This window comes from Culex pipiens, chromosome 2, assembly GCF_016801865.2.
Source record: "Culex pipiens pallens isolate TS chromosome 2, TS_CPP_V2, whole genome shotgun sequence".
Lineage (NCBI taxonomy): Eukaryota > Metazoa > Arthropoda > Insecta > Diptera > Culicidae > Culex > Culex pipiens.
The window spans coordinates 86,833,015-86,853,273 of record NC_068938.1 but is presented as its reverse complement, the minus strand read 5'-3'; the positions used below and the strand labels follow the sequence as shown (position 1 = coordinate 86,853,273).

Here is a 20,259-nt window from a genome sequence, read left to right as displayed (position 1 = left end):
CATAAATTGTTCCAGAGGTTTGACGTTTTGGTGACCTTTTCGCATAAAAAATTGATGTTTTCAAGTTGAATACAAAAAATCTCAAACCTTTTCAATTTCTCATTCGATACAATATTTTCCTTTGTACAGAATCTTATTGTGACCGGTGAAACCCAACTTTCTATGCATAAATATTATGATGGCTCTAGATGATAGATTTTTCAGAACATGTTTTTTCGGTTCCTTATAGGCCCTTAAACAACTCACCAAAATTTGGGAGCGATTAGTTGCGTGCACACTTTGCGCATTGCATTTCAAGTTTATATGGGAATTAGTATGGAAAGACCTTCTTTTTATATTTTAATTTTTATCATTTTTATTTTCCATTAAATTTTTCAAACCAGCACAAAAATTCTCTAAAACATTCCCGAAGAAAGTATTGTGCTATCTTGCTCCTGTCAAAACTGGTCTAAAATGTCTTTTTTGCTCGGAAATCACGTTTTAGACCAGTTTCGATAACGCTGTATCTCGACGTCGTCGTGCTATCTTGTCGCACCCGCCATTTTGACGTTCCGAGAAAAACGCGTTTTGATGTTTGACCTTGAATATTCAAAAACGAGAGCACGCAATGTAAACAATAACAAACACGTTTTGTTTGGCTCACCATTCTGTGCATTGTCCCAAAGTTTGGTTGGAGTTGGTTGCTGGAGTCCCGAGTTATAATTACAAATGTTTACGGTAGTCTAGCTTGTACGTGCGACAAACGCATCCTGACTTTCCTGGCCTGAAATCCCTTTGGCCTTTTGTCGCACTTACATCAATTTTCATGGAGTGACAAGATAGCACTACAAGATTGAAACTTCTTTCATATGTAAAGTGACAAAAATGCACGGAGTTTTTTCGGTTTTTGTTGAATATCTAAGGATTGAAATCGAATTTTGGGGATCTGTGAAGGTCAAAAGGTGAGGCATTGTGAGCTGCACAAAATGGCGTTCTTAACTCAATTTGACCCAAAATGCACGTACGACAAGTTAGCACGATGGCGACGATCTATTGACAGGAGCAAGATAGCACAATACTTTCTTCGGGAATGTTTTAGAGAATTCTCTCAATTTTAAGGCTCTGGAAGGCATCATCCCCAATCGACCATTTGGCGGCCATGTTTGTTTCAGAAAAACATTCAAGTCTTGATTCAGAATGCAAGCTTCCCTGCACCGTGCGGTACATGCGGTTCGCTTGTACCTCGGGTTTGCTTTGCGCCTGCTTTGTTCGGTTTACACCCGTACCCGACTCACACGAACCGAGGGTATTTTGGTTCATCGTACCAGCGCACCACGACACTCTCGGTTTGCCGCGTCGGTTTTGTGTCTGGCACTCACCCATGGCATGAACACGGTATATGAGCCAAGGTGCTTCACTCGTCACGAGCCGAGGTACGTGTCGTGGTACGCGCTGGCGGTACAAAACGGGTTCAATACCACGACACGTACCACGGCACGCTGTGTTCATGCCATGGGTGAGTGCCAGACACAAAACCGATGGGGCGAGCCGAGAGTGTCGTGGTGCGCTGGTACGATGTACCAAGATACCAATACAAAAATGGGTTCAGGCACGTACCGAAGCTAGAAAACCAAACCCGCGGTGTGCGTTGGCACTGGCGCATGGGAAGCTTGCAGAATGTTTCAATCAAAAAAAGGTTTTTTTTTGTGTTGTTTGTAGAAGCATTTTACATGTAGTGATTATTTTTTCATTTCAATTTACTATTTTTGAACCCTGATTTCAGAACGATCATTGACAGTCATTGCCCCAAAAGAGAAGCATACCATCTACCACCTTAACGCTATTGTGTTGGTTTGAAAAAGAAATAGTGGTAGATAAAAATGATCAAAATGACAATGTTAATAAGAATAAGGTTTTTCCATACTGATACCTAAGGCTACCAACTCTTGCTGAGCAAAAATCCGTACACTTTGTCGATATGACACCATGGTGTAAAAAAAACTGTCAATGAATTATTTAGATAAATTAAATATAATAAATTTGAGAATTAAAAATATAAAACTGTCTCGTTTTTACAGCTATTAAATTTCACAAAATGCTATCAGAGTGCTTATGACTTGCACGTTTAAAAGTATTCATAAAATAAACCGTGATTTGAATCAAATCATTATGTTCTTCATTTTTTTTTTGTTAAGCGTTTAAAAGTTTACGAAATGTCATGTTTGCTTTTACGAATGATATCGTTCTTAGTGTTTTCACGAACACTTTTCCAGAGTTTTTTTTATTGAAAAGGTCCTAAAACATGTAAAACAGAACAGTTTACAGGACCTTTACAAAAAACTCTAAATTTGTTAATTTAAATGTTCAAATGTTTTCTCAAGTTTTAGAAAGCCTTTGGAAATGGATAAATATATTTAGTAAGGAATTTCTAAAAGAACAATTCTAGAGTTTTTTTCAAAAAGGTCCTATCAATATAAGAAAGACAATAGTTCAAAAACTCTAGAATTATTGATTATCAAGTTTGAATTGAGGAAACCCCGGAAAACTCTTCCTTTTTCAATCAAACTGACAGAAAAATAAAAATTTCTAGTTTACAAAAGTTTCGACAAAATAAATAAAAGCAATTCAATGATTAAAAAGTTGTTAAAATTCCGTACAAATCCGTATTATGCGTAAAATTCCCTACAAAAATTCCGGCCTGTTAAAAATCCGCGAAGAAGTTCAAAAAGCCGTAAGGCAAGAAAAAATCCGTACAGTTGGTAGCCTTACAAAATTGAAATGCAATGCGCATCAAAAAAAACTTTGTTTCTGGTTTGATTTGATCATTTTTTAAATTTTCCATTTAATGAAGAGCCAGTGGTTTATATTTGTTTATAATATTTTGCTAAAGCCACGCCGTAATTTAAATTACGTAAAAGGCTTTGAAAGCATTGATTAAAAAAAATAGCACTTACTCCAAAAATGTTCCGATTGTTCTTAAAAAAAGTTTATTGAGGATAAAACAAATTATCGTCTAACATTTTAAATTATTAATTTTGTTAGTTTTAAAAAAATATCACAATAAATCATAAATCCTGTCCAGCTCTCACCGCTTCAAAAGTGCTGAGCACTTCGTCTCCAATCGTCGTCCTGCAATGCTCTGTGGCCTCTCCATAGACCTGCTGCAGAAGGTAGCAGCAGGTGCCCACGGAAAGTGCGCCATGATTTTTCCATTCTTTTCTGTTTTTTTTTCTCCCTCTCTATCTGCCATATTATTTTCCACTGCGCTCTATGAAAAGATGCTGCTCTCAGGTGATTTAATGGCCAGACGACGGCGAACGCGGTCAGGATTGAATACCGCGTGGCTAGATTTAATCACGGCAATAACGGTGGCCTCCCAAGCCGCTTCTGCCGGGGGACAGAGCAGGGAGTACGGGTTGGAACTTGACCCCTGGAGCAATAAATTGCTGGCAAACTTGGCGCGTTCGAGAAGGGGAGGGGATCTTTCACCCTGGAAGACAATAGGGCATTCAGGTTGAATGAACTTTGGGTGTTGATAAAGTGATGTATTACTTTGAAAAAAAGTGGACCTCGTGACAAACATTAACAGTTAATTAATTTGTACCTTATGCGCTGAGAAGTTGATAAAACAATGTGATTAATCTAATTTTCAGGAGTTTTGTTGAAGCTTCAAGAAAAATCAAATAGTTATCTTAACAACATTGCCTTGACGTTCTCTTTTGCGAGATTCACACTCGAAACTAGGTGTCCAAATTTGTGTCCGAAAGTTTGAAACGGTGAGACAATCCAAACCACTTTTGACACCTAAGCCTCTACCCACCCCAGGATTCAAACTGACGAACTTTGGATTGTGAGTCCACCTGTCTACCAGTGACTCTACCGATTAATCTCATCTCAAAAATGCCTCTAGGATCGAACCCTGTCCAACTGGGGTGAGAGGCAACCTCGCTTACTACTACACCACTGGTCCTGGCTAACTATATCAATTTAAAAGAACAAATATTTATTCTTCTTTATTCACGAGCTAAATTGTGAAGATCTGAACCATTCCATCCAAATATTTCCCACGGCTGTCATGTTCAATGCGTTCCCTCGAAAGGATCATTATCATCGCCTTTCAGATAAAATCTTAATTACCAACTCAGCTAGCACATTCCACCGCGTTGAAATTGATATAACCGTCGATGATGGTGGCGCAACGACAAAGTTTCAAGCCGAACAATGCAGCTAAGCCAAAGTGGAGTCATTCCCAATAACCGATATCTTGGCAGCGGGGAAAACTTTCCTACATTGTTTCCATCTTCGGTTTGCCAGAATAATTCCGCAACTTTCAACAAATCTATTCGATATCCTCTCTTTCTCTATTTGTGTTCAGCTTTTTCCGGGGATAACACAAACAGGAACTTTTTCCAGTTCGATTGGCTGAATTTCGGGGTGCAACAAAAAACTAACCCCTTTTTGTCTGTTTTGGCAACTTTTCATTTGATTTTCTTTTTTGTGTGCTTTCTCAAACAGGGAGCACTACTTCACCAGCGCGGCGTGGGTATCACAAACCGAGGTCAGTGTCGTCTGGATGAATCGGCCCCAGAATCTGTCCGTCGTAACGCTCTGCAAGAGTCCGATGTGGTACTGCCAGGAGGTAAGTGGTCGAGTCTTGGTTACACGACATTTTTGAAGTTGTTGTCAGTAAACGCTTTAGTTTTGTAAAGGTATGATAGATTTGAGATCCCTGCAAACGATCCAATTGACAGAATTGAGTTTTAGTAAATTTCCAGCGAAACATTAAGATTGCATGTGTTAAGCAGATGATTACACCCAAAACATGCAATTTTAATATTTCGCTGTGATTTCACTACAATTTAATTCTGTCGATTGGAGCATATTCAGGTAGCCCAAATCTATCATACCTTGACGAAACTGAGGCGTTTACTTACATCAACTTCAAAAATGTCGAGTAATGTTAAAAAAAACTGAAAAGATTTACATTTCTACGAGTGAATTACGCAGTTTTGATAAAGCGCAGTCAGTGGAAATAAACTCACAAATAACCCAATCCCAGACCAGACCAACAAAAAAGAAAGTGTGTGTCACTCGAGGATTACCTCGGCATCCATTAAATCTCCGTTAGCAGGAACGACCGGCTGGGCTGGCTGCTTTCAAGAATGTGAACCCAATTTTTCGAAATCCTCGCGTACGTACGTACTTTATAGTTCCAGAGCTAGTTCCTCCGTCCGTCGGAACGTTCCACAACTCGTATGAACACATCTTCCCTCTTCCAGCCGGGTTCATGTCAACGTCCATTAGCAGTTTACTTTTCCTCTCAACACACGTTCTTCACCTTCACACGTGGAAATCTCCTCCTGCACAGCTGACCTTCCGCGAGTACGGAATTCCCTAAGATATCCGGCTTTTGTCAACGAAGTGGAGCGAACAAATGAAACTCGGCTCATCCGGATTGTTGAAGGGGCAAGGACGTGGCCTGGCCGCACCTTTTCGAGTCCTGCGATCCTGTGTCTTCCGCTTGTTAGGGTGGTTCACTCCCTGAATAATAGCACAAAAGATTCTCCTCGATATACCAACACTTCTAGTTGAAAACCCCTTCAAGCCTTGAACCACCCAAGTTTGAACCGCCCTAACCACCCCCGTCAGTAATGCCAGAAGCGAGAGAACACGGACTTCTAATCTGAACGAAGCAGATTACCGAAACGAAAAGCCAGCAGCCTTTCAGGGCTTTCAACTGTGAAATTGAAACAATAAATCTCGAATCCAATGCGATGTAGCTGGGGTGAGTGGGGTGGCAAATCTAAGTGTATCTCTTCAAACAGACTCCAAGGTGGTAAGCAAACAGACACACATCTACCGAAGTGAGCACACACCCACCTAAAGACGCCCTGTTGAACCAACATTGTCCTACCAATTCATTCATGGTTCGTAGAATATCTCGTCGGGATTGTGGATCTGAATGGATGGGTGAGGGCACTGATACGATAGCTGCTGACAGGAGGAAGGTCCAATTTGCAGTTCAATGCCAGATTTCAACTAATAGTTTGAGCAGATTCTGCCCTTGTTGTCGCCACTAAAGGAAGAGTGTCGAAAAATACGAATTTTTAAAAACTCTGTATAGTGTATTGGATCATCTGTAGGGCTAGTGATTTTTCACGGCAAAAAAAAAGAAATTACGCGGTGTACATTTCAGGAAACATCCAAATTTCGCGGCGATTTCACGGCTTTTCAAAACTAAGGAAAGAAAATGCAATTAAGTGTTTTTTTTTTCAATACTAAAATAACTAAATACGGCAAACAACTCTTAGTTTTAACAATTCATTTTATTTGCTTGCTTTTTCTGGCTGCTTACGCTTAGATCTTCGAGTTTGTAACAAGAATAGCGTGTGATGCCAAATTGTTTTCTTCAAAGCTCTGCCGGTTTACCGTGTCTACCGTGTTGAATGCACTGACGCTTCGCTCCGCATCTACCGAATTTCCTGGGACAGATAAATACCGGATAGCAATTCGGGACAGATTAGGAAAACGGTCTTTCTGGCTGAACCAGAAGGCAGCTGGTTTGACTCCATCTTCGATCTCGAGAGCGCACTGTTTGTACGCTGCTAGCTCTCCTTCAATTTCCGGCAACTTTTCAGCGCATTCCGGAATACCGTCGCTCAGCCCGTCCAAAGAAAGGAGTTTTGCTTGAGCCGGATCGAATCATCTGACAGCTTTCATGAAGCTGAGGCCTGGCTGCGTGAATCTAGCTGATGTTTCGATGTAGTATTGGTTCAGCTTGGCAGCTGCATCTTGAAACGCCTTCTTGTAGATCTTGTTTTTCTCCTTCTCTCCCTTGGAACCGAACTCTACATTAAAAAAATAAAATTAATTTTCAATTTATAAACTAAAACAAAATCTGTATCTTACCGGCCATCAGGTCAACCACCTTGTTGTAAGCCAAATGGATTGTTACTTGACGGTTCTCGAACCAGGTCAGCAGGTCCATCAATTTGGCCGAGTTTATCATGATAAAGACGACATCGACCCGAACCGAATCCGTTTTAAACAGATCGTTCAGTTCTAGAAGAGCACTGGTTGGGGCGGAAACAAGTAGCTCGGCTTCAATGAACTTCTTATAATGCTCGACGTATTTCGCATGGTGCGCGACAGCTCTGAACCAGCTGTTCCAACGAGTCACGACTGGCACTGGAGGCAAGGGCACTTCAGAGCCGCACTCTCGACCAATGAATTCCCTGTATCGAAGCTTGCGCGAAGAGCAGTGCACAAAGATAGACTTAAAGCAAGCAATCATTCTATCCACAGCAGGGAAGTTCCGACGAAATGTTTCACCCACCAGACTCAGAATGTGAGCGTTGCATGTGAGGTGAATGCAATTTGGCAGGAGCACTTTCAAGCTGGTCACGGCCTTGGTCATGTAAGTTGCGTTGTCCGTCAGCACGACGACAACCTTGTCAAAATCGACGTCAAACTTGGTCAACGTCTGAATGATAGCTCTCGAAACGGTTGTAGCGTTCACCTTATCCAGAAAAACCAGATCCGCAGTGACTGCCTCCATCTTGTCTTGTTGTCCGAAAGTGACGGGCAGGATAAAAACAATGTGCAAGATAAACCTATCCTGCTGGTCCGAGGCTTCATCAGCGGCAATCACGATCGAAGAAGCTGCTGCAACACGTTCTCGCAGTTCCTGCTGTGCGACATCGAAAACCTTAGGCAGTACTTGGGATCGGAGGGTCGTGGACTGTGGAAGCACTCCAAGGTTTTTGACATTCCTTGACAGGTAGTCTCGGAGCTTCGGATGATCAAGCTTGTACAGCGGAATGTTTGCAGATGCGAAAGCTTCCACGAGTTCAAATTGCGAAACGTTTCGCGCATCACGAGATGCTGTGGCTTTGTGGAATGCGCTCACCACCGTTGTTTATTTTTGCACGGAATGCGTTACATCCTTTGGCTGCTTTTGGACCTTTCCGATGTGGGTTTGCGATTTTAGGTGTTTGTCGATGGTGGCCTTTCTGGTATGGTCCAATGTTACGTTGCAAGACGTACAAAATAATTGGCCTTCGTCCGCATGTAGTGTTCCTTTTGGGTACTGTTTAGCTCGCTCGACACACGTAATTTTTACTGCTGTTTTCATTTTGTTACCTGCTAAAATGGCTCGCGACGCGCAACTTGGAAAAAAACACCACTTCCGTAAGCAGCTGTCAAAATTCTGGGTGCGCTCGTTACACTGAGAATCAACATTACACATTGTTCAGTTAATTTTTACACATTTGTATGGAATTTATCAGCTCAAGTATGGTAACACACTATTGTGTAATCATAGTTGAACTGAAAATCCCATACAAGTGTGTAAAAGTTAATTGACTAAATGTCTAATGCTGATTATCAGTGTAACAATCGCCAATTACCCAGTCACGAAATAATCTAGCAGAGCTGGTTCTGTCAGAATCCTGCTTCAATGGAGGAACATTTCTGCTACAATTCCGATAGAATATTCAGCTCTGCTAGAATTCTGCCAAAACGCCGTGACTGGGCAAGGATGTGCCAGAGAAATTTTATAAAAATTACGATTTGCATTAGTGTTGGTGCGGTCAGGATTGCTCGACAGCAGTATATTTAATAAAAATATAAATGTCGCGGCATTTCACGGTATACGCCGAATTTCACGGCCAAGACCAAATTTCACGGATTTCGCGGCTTCCGCGAAATCGCGAAAAATCACTAGCCCTAATCATCTGTATCAAACTATTCCGCGTAATCGTTCGTTTGAGAAACACTCCAATCTCATCAAAATAATTCAATTTAAATAGTTCTCTGATCAAAAAGGACTTAAGTGAAAAAATCGGTTAATAATTTGTATCACTATCACTAAATCACTTAAAAATTTACACCTTTTGAGATTTTGATTATTTTAAGGTTTAGGCTAGTACAAATGTTATCAAAAGCTTTTTCCCTCGGTGCTGGTCAAGGTCGAGAAGAAGACAAAAAAAAATCAAAATTGAAGCCAAATTTTCAAAATTATGAAGCAAAATCCATCACAAAGTGCATAAAACATTATATATGTAGTTCAATAATACAAAATTTGAATAGAGCCTTAAAAAAGCTTGATACTCATTCACACGAAATTGGAATAAGATGCCACCCCTTTTCGACTTCCGTGTAACTTTGCTCCAGAATTTCGATAAATTTTTGCTTCAGGAGCAATGTTTTCATAAAACATACAAATCTAAAAAATCTTCAGAACTTGCTATTTGTTTCATAGAAAAAGAATCTTGTTTTGAGCATGAGCATGAGCATGGTTGACTGCCAATGAGCTGCTACTCCGTTATTGACAGATCAGCTGAAGTTAAACAATGAATCAAAAATGATCAGTGGGAGCCAACCATCCGTTCACTGTTTAACCCCTGAAGACCCCGACTTTATTAGTCAATACCGGCGCCCTCCCAAGAAGCCTGCAGTTCAACAAAAGGGAGGAATGTTAGTCCGATAGTTGAAGTTGCAGACTCATCAAGCACATAGTTTTTCGCTATATACTTGTTGATACCGCTTGAGACCGTTGAATCCACAGCATCTCCTTCAAGCATCACGTGATTATTTTTTTTTTTTGGGTTAGTAGGATAAGGTATTGGCTTTTCGATGCCTCCCGAGCTACGTTGCTATGGGGAGGACTTTCATAACAAACCCGTCGGCGAGCCTTCCGAGCAACGATGCTATGGGAAGGTCTTTCTAATTAGCACACCAAAACACTCGCGCACAGGTATTTAAATACTGAATAAATGTAATACCCAGACGACATTGATGATATAGGAAGGACTTTTTTACAGTCATTTACAGTAACACTTAAACTTATTTTATTGCAACAATTCACACGACGTCGTGCCTCCCGATCAACGATGATGTAGGAAGGACTTGAGCAAGCCAATCAGGATGAAACACGAAATAAAATTCTTTTCTTTTCACACACAATGCCACATAATTGACCGCGCGTCACCACCCAACAAATTGAACTGATTTTCTTCTGCTTGTGGGCAAGCCAATCAGGATGAAACACGAAATAAAATTCTTTTCTTTTCACACACAATGCCACATAATTGACCGCGCGTCACCACCCAACAAATTGAACTGATTTTCTTCTGCTTGTGGGCAAGCCAACCAGGATGAAACACGAAGCAAAATTCTCTTCTTTTCACACACAATGCCACATAATTGACCGCGCGTCACCACCCAACAAATTGAACTGATTTTCTTCTGCTTGTGGGCAAGCCAACCAGGATGAAACACGAAGCAAAATTCTCTTCTTTTCACACACAATGCCACATAATTGACCGCGCGTCACCACCCAACAAATTGAACTGATTTTCTTCTGCTTGTGGGCAAGCCAACCAGGATGAAACACGAAGCAAAATTCTCTTCTTTTCACACACAATGCCACATAATTGACCGCGCGTCACCACCCAACAAATTGAACTGATTTTCTTCTGCTTGTGGGCAAGCCAATCAGGATGAAACACGAAATAAAATTCTTTTCTTTTCACACACAATGCCACATAATTGACCGCGCGTCACCACCCAACAAATTGAACTGATTTTCTTCTGCTTGTGGGCAAGCCAACCAGGATGAAACACGAAATAAAATTCTTTTCTTTTCACACACAATGCCACATAATTGACCGCGCGTCACCACCCAACAAATTGAACTGATTTTCTTCTGCTTGTGGGCAAGCCAACCAGGATGAAACACGAAGCAAAATTCTCTTCTTTTCACACACAATCTTTCATAGAAAAAGAATCTTGTTTTGCTCTAAAAGTATTAAAAAAAAGTTCCAAAAACTAATTTTAAAAATTTGCCGCCTTGCTGAATTTTTTTTTAATAATTTATTTTTGACACTACATGGCCAAGATCAAAGCTTGAAAAAGGGATCTATCACTGAACGGACCGCTCGATATTTGAAAGAACTTTCTGTCTGAGATCATTTCCGAAAACGAAATTTGATCGCTCACACACAGCGTCAATCAAAGACGAAACGAACGAAAATGAGCACCACTCAAGCAGCCGCCCGAACGAGATTAGGTGCTCTTTCTCTTTACTTCGTTTTTCGTCTCTCTCTCTCTCTCTCTCTCTCTCTCTCTCTCTCTCTCTCTCTCTCTCTCTCTCTCTCTCTCTCTCTCTCTCTCTCTCTCTCTCTCTCTCTCTCTCTCTCTCTCTCTCTCTCTCTCTCTCTCTCTCTCTCTCTCTCTCTCTCTCTACCTTGTGTTTGCTACGTGGTGACAGAAGTCATTTGAATGCGATCATGGGAGAGATAATCGGAATGTTGCTAGAACGTCAACCGACCGTTTTTCTAAATGTCAGAATCAGGTTGTCGTGGTGAAGATTGCGATTGCAGTATTCTGTCACAAACAAAGTCGAAATTTTGTTAGCACTGATCAAGATATTTTCACAATTCCGCATATTAAGAAGAAAAGCTTAAAAGCGCTTTTCTTTAATAAAATGTTATTTTTCATGAAATTTGGTTTTGCGACCCCATTTTAGTCAAATTTGAATGGCCTGTTAAATTACAAATGCATTTTTCCAATACAGTGACATCCCGTTTTTGGGAACACCCGGTTTTGGCCACAACCGAATTAATTAGATTTTCTTGGTCTCCTAAAGCTTGCGGAGCATAGATTGATTAATTTTATCATAACATAATCCGATTTTGGCTAAATCATTAAAAATCACGTCTTATTGCCAAAAACGGGATGGCACTGTATGGCCCCCTTCGACAATCAAAAATAAGAAGAAGAAAAAACGTTTCGCTTATTCGAAAATTCGTTTATCCGAAGAGAAATTTTTCCAAGACCTTCAGAAAATTGAGTCTGGACTGTACAGAAATGACGAAAAATCATGATCCAAAAAGCTACATCGTCAGCAAAACCAAAAACCTTGATGATGAAGGCATTGATTTTGGCAGCAATTATTGTTTGGTTGGTTTCAAGAGAGTGAAAATCTAAAGAAAATATTTTTTTTTAACATGAATATGTTACCAATTAAAAAAAAGACTTCCTGCATCTGGATTATTGCAGATTCAAGAAATTCGTTAAATTTCTATAAGATGACATGTCTGTCGATTTATGACAGCTCTAAATAAAATAAAATTAGCTTTGCCGTCAAAGCATTATTCAAAGGTGAGCTCACAATGTTTCGATATTTTTTTAATTATGGCTTGACATTTTTTTTTTCTTTCAGTTTATTTAAAAAAAAGCATGTCAAATTTACTTCAAGCAAAAACTATGCTTCTCATATGTCTTAGACCACTTTTTGATACACTTTTAGCAATATTGGAAAAGAGTAGTAAACATAAACATCGAAATCATAATGCTTTCCCTTCAATCAACCCTGTTAATTTCACTCACTCGCAGAAATATAAATATTTTTATGTGATGATTTCTTGATTCAATTGAATTTCGCTGATATACATTTTCTTTGTTTTCCTCCTTCTCCTTCCATTTTCATGAAAACTCTCCTCCTGCTCGACCCAGACCCACCGTATCAGCGGCGACGGGCGGGGGTGGGTTGACGAGATGTCGGTGCCGTTCTTCAGCCAAAACGGAAGCTCGTACATCGCCATCTCACCGCTGAGGGATGGAGCTGCAGGTAAGTGGGGGAAATCTCGTGGAAAATATATACATACTATACGTAGCGAGCTAGTGTAAACGTGTGTGTCAGTTCGATGCCGTCGTGCTATCTTGTCGTACGTCGCTTTTTGACGTTCCGAGAAAAAAGCGTTTTAATGTTTGATTTTGAATAAACAATAAAAAGAGCACGCAATGTAAACAATAACAAACACGTTTTTTTAGGTTGACCATTCTGTGCATTGCCTCGAAGTTTGGTTGAATTTGGTTGCTGGAGTCCCAAGTTGTAATTGAAAATGTTAGTCGAGCTCGTACTTGTGTCAAACGCGTTCTGACCTGAAATCGCTTTGTCCAGTTGTCGCACTTACATCAATTCAGGTTGTGTCAAGATAACACGACAAGATTGAAACTTCTTTCAAATGAATAGTGACAACAATGCACGGAGTTTTTTGGTTTTTATTGAATATCTCAGAATTGAAATCGAATTTTGGGGATCTGTGAAGGTCAAATGGTGGAGCATTGTGAGCTGCACAAAATGACGTTCTTGGCTCAATTTGGCCCAAAATGCACGTATGACAAGTTAGCACAACGGCGACGAGATTGTATGGTAATGTGTTATCACTTTTCATTTTTCGTATACTCTCCATCTAATCCTGGTGCTCGTTGAAAGTGGATTTGATATCGTGTGTAGACACGCATGATTTTGTATCGATTGGAATGAATTTTAATTTTTTGAGGATTAGCTGAAGGACGAAGCAGTGGTGCCCTCAAAATTAGATTGAACAAAATCAAATTAAAAGAATTTTAAATTAAATAAGATAAGATTAGTATTCCAAATTTTACATAACATAAACGATATATTTTTTTTTTTTTTCAAAAAACAAAAAATCTGTCAAAGAAATTCTTTCAATCATTTCGTATTGATCCCTTTTAATAAAATTCGGAGATTTTTTGAAATGATACTAAAGCATCCTCACTGAATCTCCCAGATTAAACTAGTCTGAGAACCACTTTATTTCCCCCTGAAACATATCTTTTTTCATTCGCGGTCGGTGCTAGATTGGATGTGAAACATCACGCCGTAAGCCCTCACTCGCCCAATGAGAACAACGCACGTTTGGGTATTGCGGTGGTGTGAATGGCTCAACGATGTTTTCATTTTTCGTGCTTGAATTAACATTTGATGGAAATGGGAAAGCTCCAGCCACTAAAGCCTGGCCGGAGGGGCTAATCAGTTTTTCATCGTCGTCATTTTGTGGTTGAGCGAGGTATATTGGGAAATCAAGGGGTTCAATTTTGAAGTAGATGTGAAAATTATGAGGTTGTTTTGGAAATTGAAAATTTTATCACGCTTTCAAAAACTGTTTGACTCTGTTTGACACCAACCAAGATATAAAAATAATTACAGCTTTTTTCATTTTCAATCAACATCCATGAGCCCATTTTTCACGGTTCCCTTAACGTGACTTTTTATAGGTCTGACTACATGTAACAATATCTCTCGAGGGCAACTTGGTCATATTACTGACACCCATTCTTACACAAACACACACACACTGACCGACTTTTATTGTCTCTCCCCTGCAGGCCACTTCCGACATCTCGTCCACGTGCACATCGGTAAAAAACGAATTATTCCATTGACACACGGACGCTTCGAGGTGAACAAAATACTCCACTGGGACCAGACCAACAACTTTGTGTAAGTGTGCATGTCCTCCTGTCTCCTGTACTACTGTGTCAGCTGTTCCGGAAATGGCCGGAAGTGGGAACCAGGTTTTTCTTCTGTTCTGGGGTGTCACATTTGGGACTTTTTTCAGTTTTATTTGCAACTCCTAAAAGCTACCTTGTCAATTATTACCAAACGAGGTTTTATGCAGTTTTGTTATTTGTGTTGATCTGTATCTTGCCTTCCAGTTATTATCTGGGCATCCCAGAACACGCGCCCGGTCAGCAGCACCTGTACCGTGCCTCGTCGCTACCCCCAAAGCAGGGCACCTCACCCCGTGCCCCCCGTTGTCTGACCTGTAGTCACCACCACCAGCACGCCCCCGGCAGCCACGCCCACGTGGCCATGAACCGGGTCTCGAACCGGGTCCAGCAGCAGTGGAACGACGACTGGGAAGACACCGGCGACGAGGAGGAAGACTACATCGACATTCCACCCCCGACGGCCCCGCCTTCGTCCCAGAAGAAGAAACGGAACGACGGCGGAGGATCGGCGGCGGAACCGAAGCCGGAGACGCCGTGCCAGTTCTTCACAGCCATCTTCGCCCCGAGCAGCAACGAGTTTGTGCTGATCGAGTGTCTCGGACCGGTTGTACCGTTCAGCGCCATCTACCGGCTGGTGGTCGACCCTAGCAAGAGCCCAACGCAGGTTCTGTTCTATCTGCAGAACAACACAGCCCTAGCCGAACGGATATCCAAGGTGGCGCTACCGCAGGTCAAGTCCTTCCCGGTAATGATTTCCGGCGGGTATCACGCCCAGGTGCGGCTCTTTTTGCCGCCTGGACTGCGCGAGGACGAGATCACCCGGTATCCGATGATCGTGCATGTGTAAGTAGATTTATTCATGCTTTTCCGTAGTTTATTCTTCAAAAACCTCAAATTCCCGCAGCTACTCCGGTCCCGGCACCCAGCTGGTGACGGACAAGTGGCGCATCGACTGGAACACCTACCTGGCCGGTACGAAAGACTACATCGTGACGCAGATCGACGGCCGGGGCAGCAGCGGCCAAGGCTATCAGCTACTGCACGAGGTGTACCGCCGGCTCGGTACGGTCGAAGTGTCCGACCAGCTGGAGGTCGCCGAATATCTGCGCGATAGTCTGCACTTTGTGGACAAACGACGCGTCGGCATCTGGGGCTGGAGTTACGGCGGCTATACGGCGGCCCTGGCAATGGCCAGCCCATCCACGTTGTTCCAGTGTGGTATCAGTGTCGCACCCGTCACCAACTGGAAGCTCTACGGTAAGTGACACCCTGCCGAGGAAAAGCTCTGTAATTAATTTCACTAATACGCCGGTTGTTCGGCTTTGCTTGCAGATTCGACGTACACGGAGCGGTACATGGGTCTGCCGAACGTGACCGACAATTACAAGGGCTACGACGATAGCGATTTATCAAAACACGCTGAAAAGCTGCGTGATAAGCAGTTTCTTATGGTGAGTCCATTAGCGTTGCGGGAACTAGTAATCCCTGCTGTGTTTTGACGGGAGTTTTTTTTAGCATTTACGAGAAAACAGATGCGATGTTTCACAGTATCAACTCTATGGATTTGGAAAAAAATTCCTCGCTAATATTAGCGACTAAAGATAACGATAATGGTTATCGTCAGGACTCAATTTAAAAATCTTTCTTTAATCAACCATATTCTTTTAAATTTTCAATGTTTTCACTAAGAATATATTTATTTGAAAATGCAGTAATTTTTAAAATATAAACATGTACTCTAAATTCATATATTTTCAGAATTCATAAAATGCCGTATTTTTCGAAAGCACTCAAATTATTATAATATTCCAAATGAAAGAGGAGAAAAGTAGGCCGAAACGTAAGAAAAAACGTTTAAAAATTGTGTTCTTCAAAATCAAAAAAAAACAAAAACAAAAAAAAATGTGTTCTTATTCGTCGAAAAATCTCAATCCAAACAAAGACAGTAAAAATGAATTATGGGTATCAAACAAAGCGATTTTTATGCTTTTCATTTTATTAGAGTTTTTTACTGCCGTTGTACGCATAATTGTCCTATGTTCAAATAAGCGCAACTGAGAAAAACGCGATTGAAATTTTTCGACTGTTTTTTTGTTGTGTTTCTACGCATAATTGTCCAGTTAGCAGTATATCACTCTTATTTGTTATTCTCTTGCTTTACAACAGGTAAACAAGCCACAATGCTTCGTAAAACTAATATGCGTAGAAGTACAACGATGGGACAAACAGACTTTATGTTGTTTTTGATGAGTTTCTTTACAAAGTACTAGATTTTATGTGTTATTCGAAAAGTAGACGTTAAACTAAACCTAAAAATGACAAAAAGTCAGAATCGGCCAAAAATGACATGGGACAATTATGAGTAGAACGACAGTTTACGTACTGAAATTTTCACGAAATACCGTATTTATGAAAATACTAAAATTTAAAAAAAAATGCAACATGGATTTCAAACGAAGCGAAATTTTGAATGCTTAAATTTTGGAAAATACAAATAAATTCACAAAATAACGTATTTCATGAAAATACTCGAATTTTCCAAATTTACAATATAGATTTCAAACGAAGCGAAAATTGAATGCTTTTTCACTTTATAATTTTTTTTTTTTTTTGGAAAATACAAATAAATTCACAAAATACCGTATTTTATGGAAATACTCAAATTATCAAAATATGCTTATCATCAATCGAAGAAAAATTTTGTACGCTTCATACATACATTCAGAATGTATATGTGTTCAAATTTTCAAATGAAATTTTCTTTTGCTTGACACCCATATTGCACATTTTGTAAATTTGAGTATTTTCGAAAAAACCGGTATTTTGTGAAAAAAAAAACTGATATTTGTTGCTAAAATCAAACATTAATAGGCTATATTTCGAAAAGTTGTCTTATTTTTTATTCAAAAAACACATTCTAAAAAATGGCTGCGGGTCCTTTATAACGCGTACGATATAAATTTTGGGGAACTGTTTTTTTTTTATAATTTAAAAATCGACAAAAATGCTATTTTTTCATAAAAGACCCCATAAAACCCACCATTCTACAACTTTGCCGTAGTTGATGTCAGAAAATTTATTTAAAAAAAATCAATTTAATCTTACTCAAGCGAACAAACACAAAAAAATAATCATGGTTACATATTTATTATAAAGGTGTTAAGGTCATATTCCCCAACTTTTCGAACCTGTGTCTAGTGTGGTCCTCGCTACTACTTAATACGAAGGGACTAATGCTCACATCCCAGAGGATATATGTGGGGTGTGAAAATGCTTCTCCCTTTCCACGAAGCCCAGCGGGCGGGGCGGAATCCCGAGAATATAAAGTCATAAATCAATTAATTATACACCGCACTTTCGGGCGCCAAAACAAACTGACTTTTTGCGTTTGTTTAGGATTGGGGAGTGGCAAACTCTTGAGAGACTATAATAAAAATTAATTTATGGCAAATCTAGCCTTCAGAAACTACTGCTCCCGCAAGGCACTACTAAAAGTTGGGCCAAAGTGGAGATCGACCTAAATCATCGCTATTTTTGACATCGACTGGAAATTAAATTTCCCCTTTTTCGTTTCCACCAATAAATCAGGTCCACGGAACTGCCGACGACAACGTGCACTTCCAGCAGAGCATGGTCCTGTCGAAGGCGCTGTCCGCCCGGGGTGCGCTCTTCAAGCAGCTGATTTACCCGGACGAGGGCCACAACCTGGCCGGCGTCAAGAAGCACCTCTACCGATCGATGACGATATTCTTCGAGGACTGCTTCCGGAAGTTGGTAAGTGAGCGGCTGGGTATAGATATTTTTAGAATAATTTAGTTTTGATATATATTTAAAAAAAAATCGATTCAATTGCTTTCCTTCCTACTGTCACTTTCTCTCTGCAGGTGCCCCAGGACGTGAAGGCGGGTCTCGGCAACGGTGGTTCGAGTGATTAATATTTGCTCGATTACTTCGGTGTCACCGACTCTGCGTCAAGTTTCATGTAAAAGTTTCTTACCACTACCAACACTACATCTTTCCAACGTTACATTAACAACAGTAGTACACCACAGCAACAACAGCCACAGCTGATAATGGTAGGCGAGCGTTTCTTTAGAACACGTGGCAGCGTCCGTAGCTGCCACGTGGGTAGTGTGTTTCTCTATCCAACGACACTAAACTTACAACACAAGCAGACACACACTTGTCACATCAACGATACTGAACAAACTAGTAGCCAACTATTATTGAAACAACAAAACAGCTGGGACAAAGCTGGGAAATTCAAAGTTTGGAAAACTCAACTCGTAGGAAACTTTAGCCGTAAACTTGTAGCCGATTCAATTCCGAAGTAATAGGATGAAACACAACTCTCAAAGCGTAGAATTGTAGCAAAAAAACACGACAGTTGAAATAACAAAACATGGTTGTGACCCATTGGATCTAGGTTGGAGGAAAGCCGGTTCCGAACCAGTCCACCGAAATCCACCACAGATGGACACTGTCTCACGGGTGATTCGTCACAGCAGCACAGTTTACTCAACTGGAAATTGTACATAATAGTTCACGATGAAACACTGCAGTTGAAATGTTTTCTTTTCTGATAAAATTTGGGTCGAAAATAGTATTACTATTATTTCAAATAGCGCTATGCCTTGCGCAAAGTCTTTGTTTATGCCGCTTTTGGAAATGTTAGCAACGGTTTAAATAGATTAAATGAGCAAATTTTATTTTTTTCCCAGTGCAAACAGTGGAACTTTATTACCAAAATTTTGTCTATTTTTGACCTAAATTTTATGAAAATGTGTTTCAGACGTAAATTGTACAAAATAAAATCACCATAAGCACACGATCACTTGCACCATAACTCAGACAGCCAAATGTATAGAAAACGAAGAAATCACATACTTGGATTCAGCATGAAGCCTTCCTCACATTATAAGGTAATTTTAACGAAAATCTAGTGTTTTTTTAAAGGTCATATAAGCTATTGTGTTTCATTTGTTTATAGGACCTATTAAAAAAAACTCTAGAAATAACTCGTGACATGGTTGACTTCAAAATTATCAAACTTTAAATCTCATCCAAATTGAAAATTTTAGAAAACTTCTGTCTTTATAAGTTCTACAAATTTCACTTAAATCGTGAAATCGTAGAACCGTGTTGCCAAATAGCCCAACTTTTGCCTGTCCAAAAAGATCTCAAGTCTCGGGACATTGTTGCCAGTTCAACAAACTTTATTAGTTTCTTAAAAGGGTTTTGATTTTCGGTTCAAACATCAGAAATCACTCACTCATCGCCGAACGAATCTTTGCCGACTAGAGCGCGCAACCATTCGCGAGCGAACACGACTCGCTAGCTGCCAGCGTCTCGATCAATCGCTTCACCCAGCGAAACAAATACTTCGTGAATTTCTTTGCCTACGGACGGACGGTCGACCCGAGTCTCAAACGATTGTGTTCAGAGAGGAGAGAATCTAACAAAATACTAGCGAGGCGCTCACTATCGCAGTTTGCCGTAAATTTGTATTTGACATAGTGGAGATAGCTGTCAAATGTGTCTTTGATGTTGTGTTATCAACAAAATTGCAAAACATTTTTTTTGCAATTCCGTCGTGAAACTAAGGGAACTATACCCTTTCTCAGCCTATTTCTATTATCGGCCTATCAGTACTTTGATCATGAATTACAGCTTATATAAAGTGTTTTTGACTGTTCCAAAGTAATAAATAGCTCAAATAAAAGTGAGCAAGCAACTCTCCATTGTTGAAACATCTGAAAATGTTGATTTAATGGCATGAACGGCAAAAGTGATGAGAATTGGTCGAACGGCTTAGTGTGATTAAAATGGGTATATTTCCCCTACTTACTTTTCCTGTCATTCTTGAACGACGAAATAGCCTACTTTTCTGTACCAAAAATAACAGAATCGAATAGCAACACTTTTCAAAATAAATGCTGAAAAGTTCTACTTTTC

General features: G+C 40.2%; 1 protein-coding gene across 2 annotated transcripts in view; it reads left to right on the top strand.

The window, feature by feature from the left end:
* The window catches only part of LOC120417363 (inactive dipeptidyl peptidase 10), a 401,896-nt gene extending 382,882 nt beyond the window's left edge, over positions 1-19,014 (top strand). For both annotated transcript variants that reach the window (XM_039579377.2, XM_039579376.2), the window contains 8 exons: positions 4,495-4,618; positions 12,499-12,613; positions 14,179-14,293; positions 14,509-15,147; positions 15,209-15,561; positions 15,637-15,755; positions 17,893-18,078; positions 18,189-19,014. In XM_039579377.2, the coding sequence (XP_039435311.1) occupies positions 4,495-4,618; positions 12,499-12,613; positions 14,179-14,293; positions 14,509-15,147; positions 15,209-15,561; positions 15,637-15,755; positions 17,893-18,078; positions 18,189-18,239 (1,702 nt within the window). In that variant the 3' untranslated portion in view covers positions 18,240-19,014. The remainder of the gene's footprint in view (positions 1-4,494; positions 4,619-12,498; positions 12,614-14,178; positions 14,294-14,508; positions 15,148-15,208; positions 15,562-15,636; positions 15,756-17,892; positions 18,079-18,188) is intronic.
* The last annotated feature ends 1,245 nt before the right edge of the window (positions 19,015-20,259 follow it).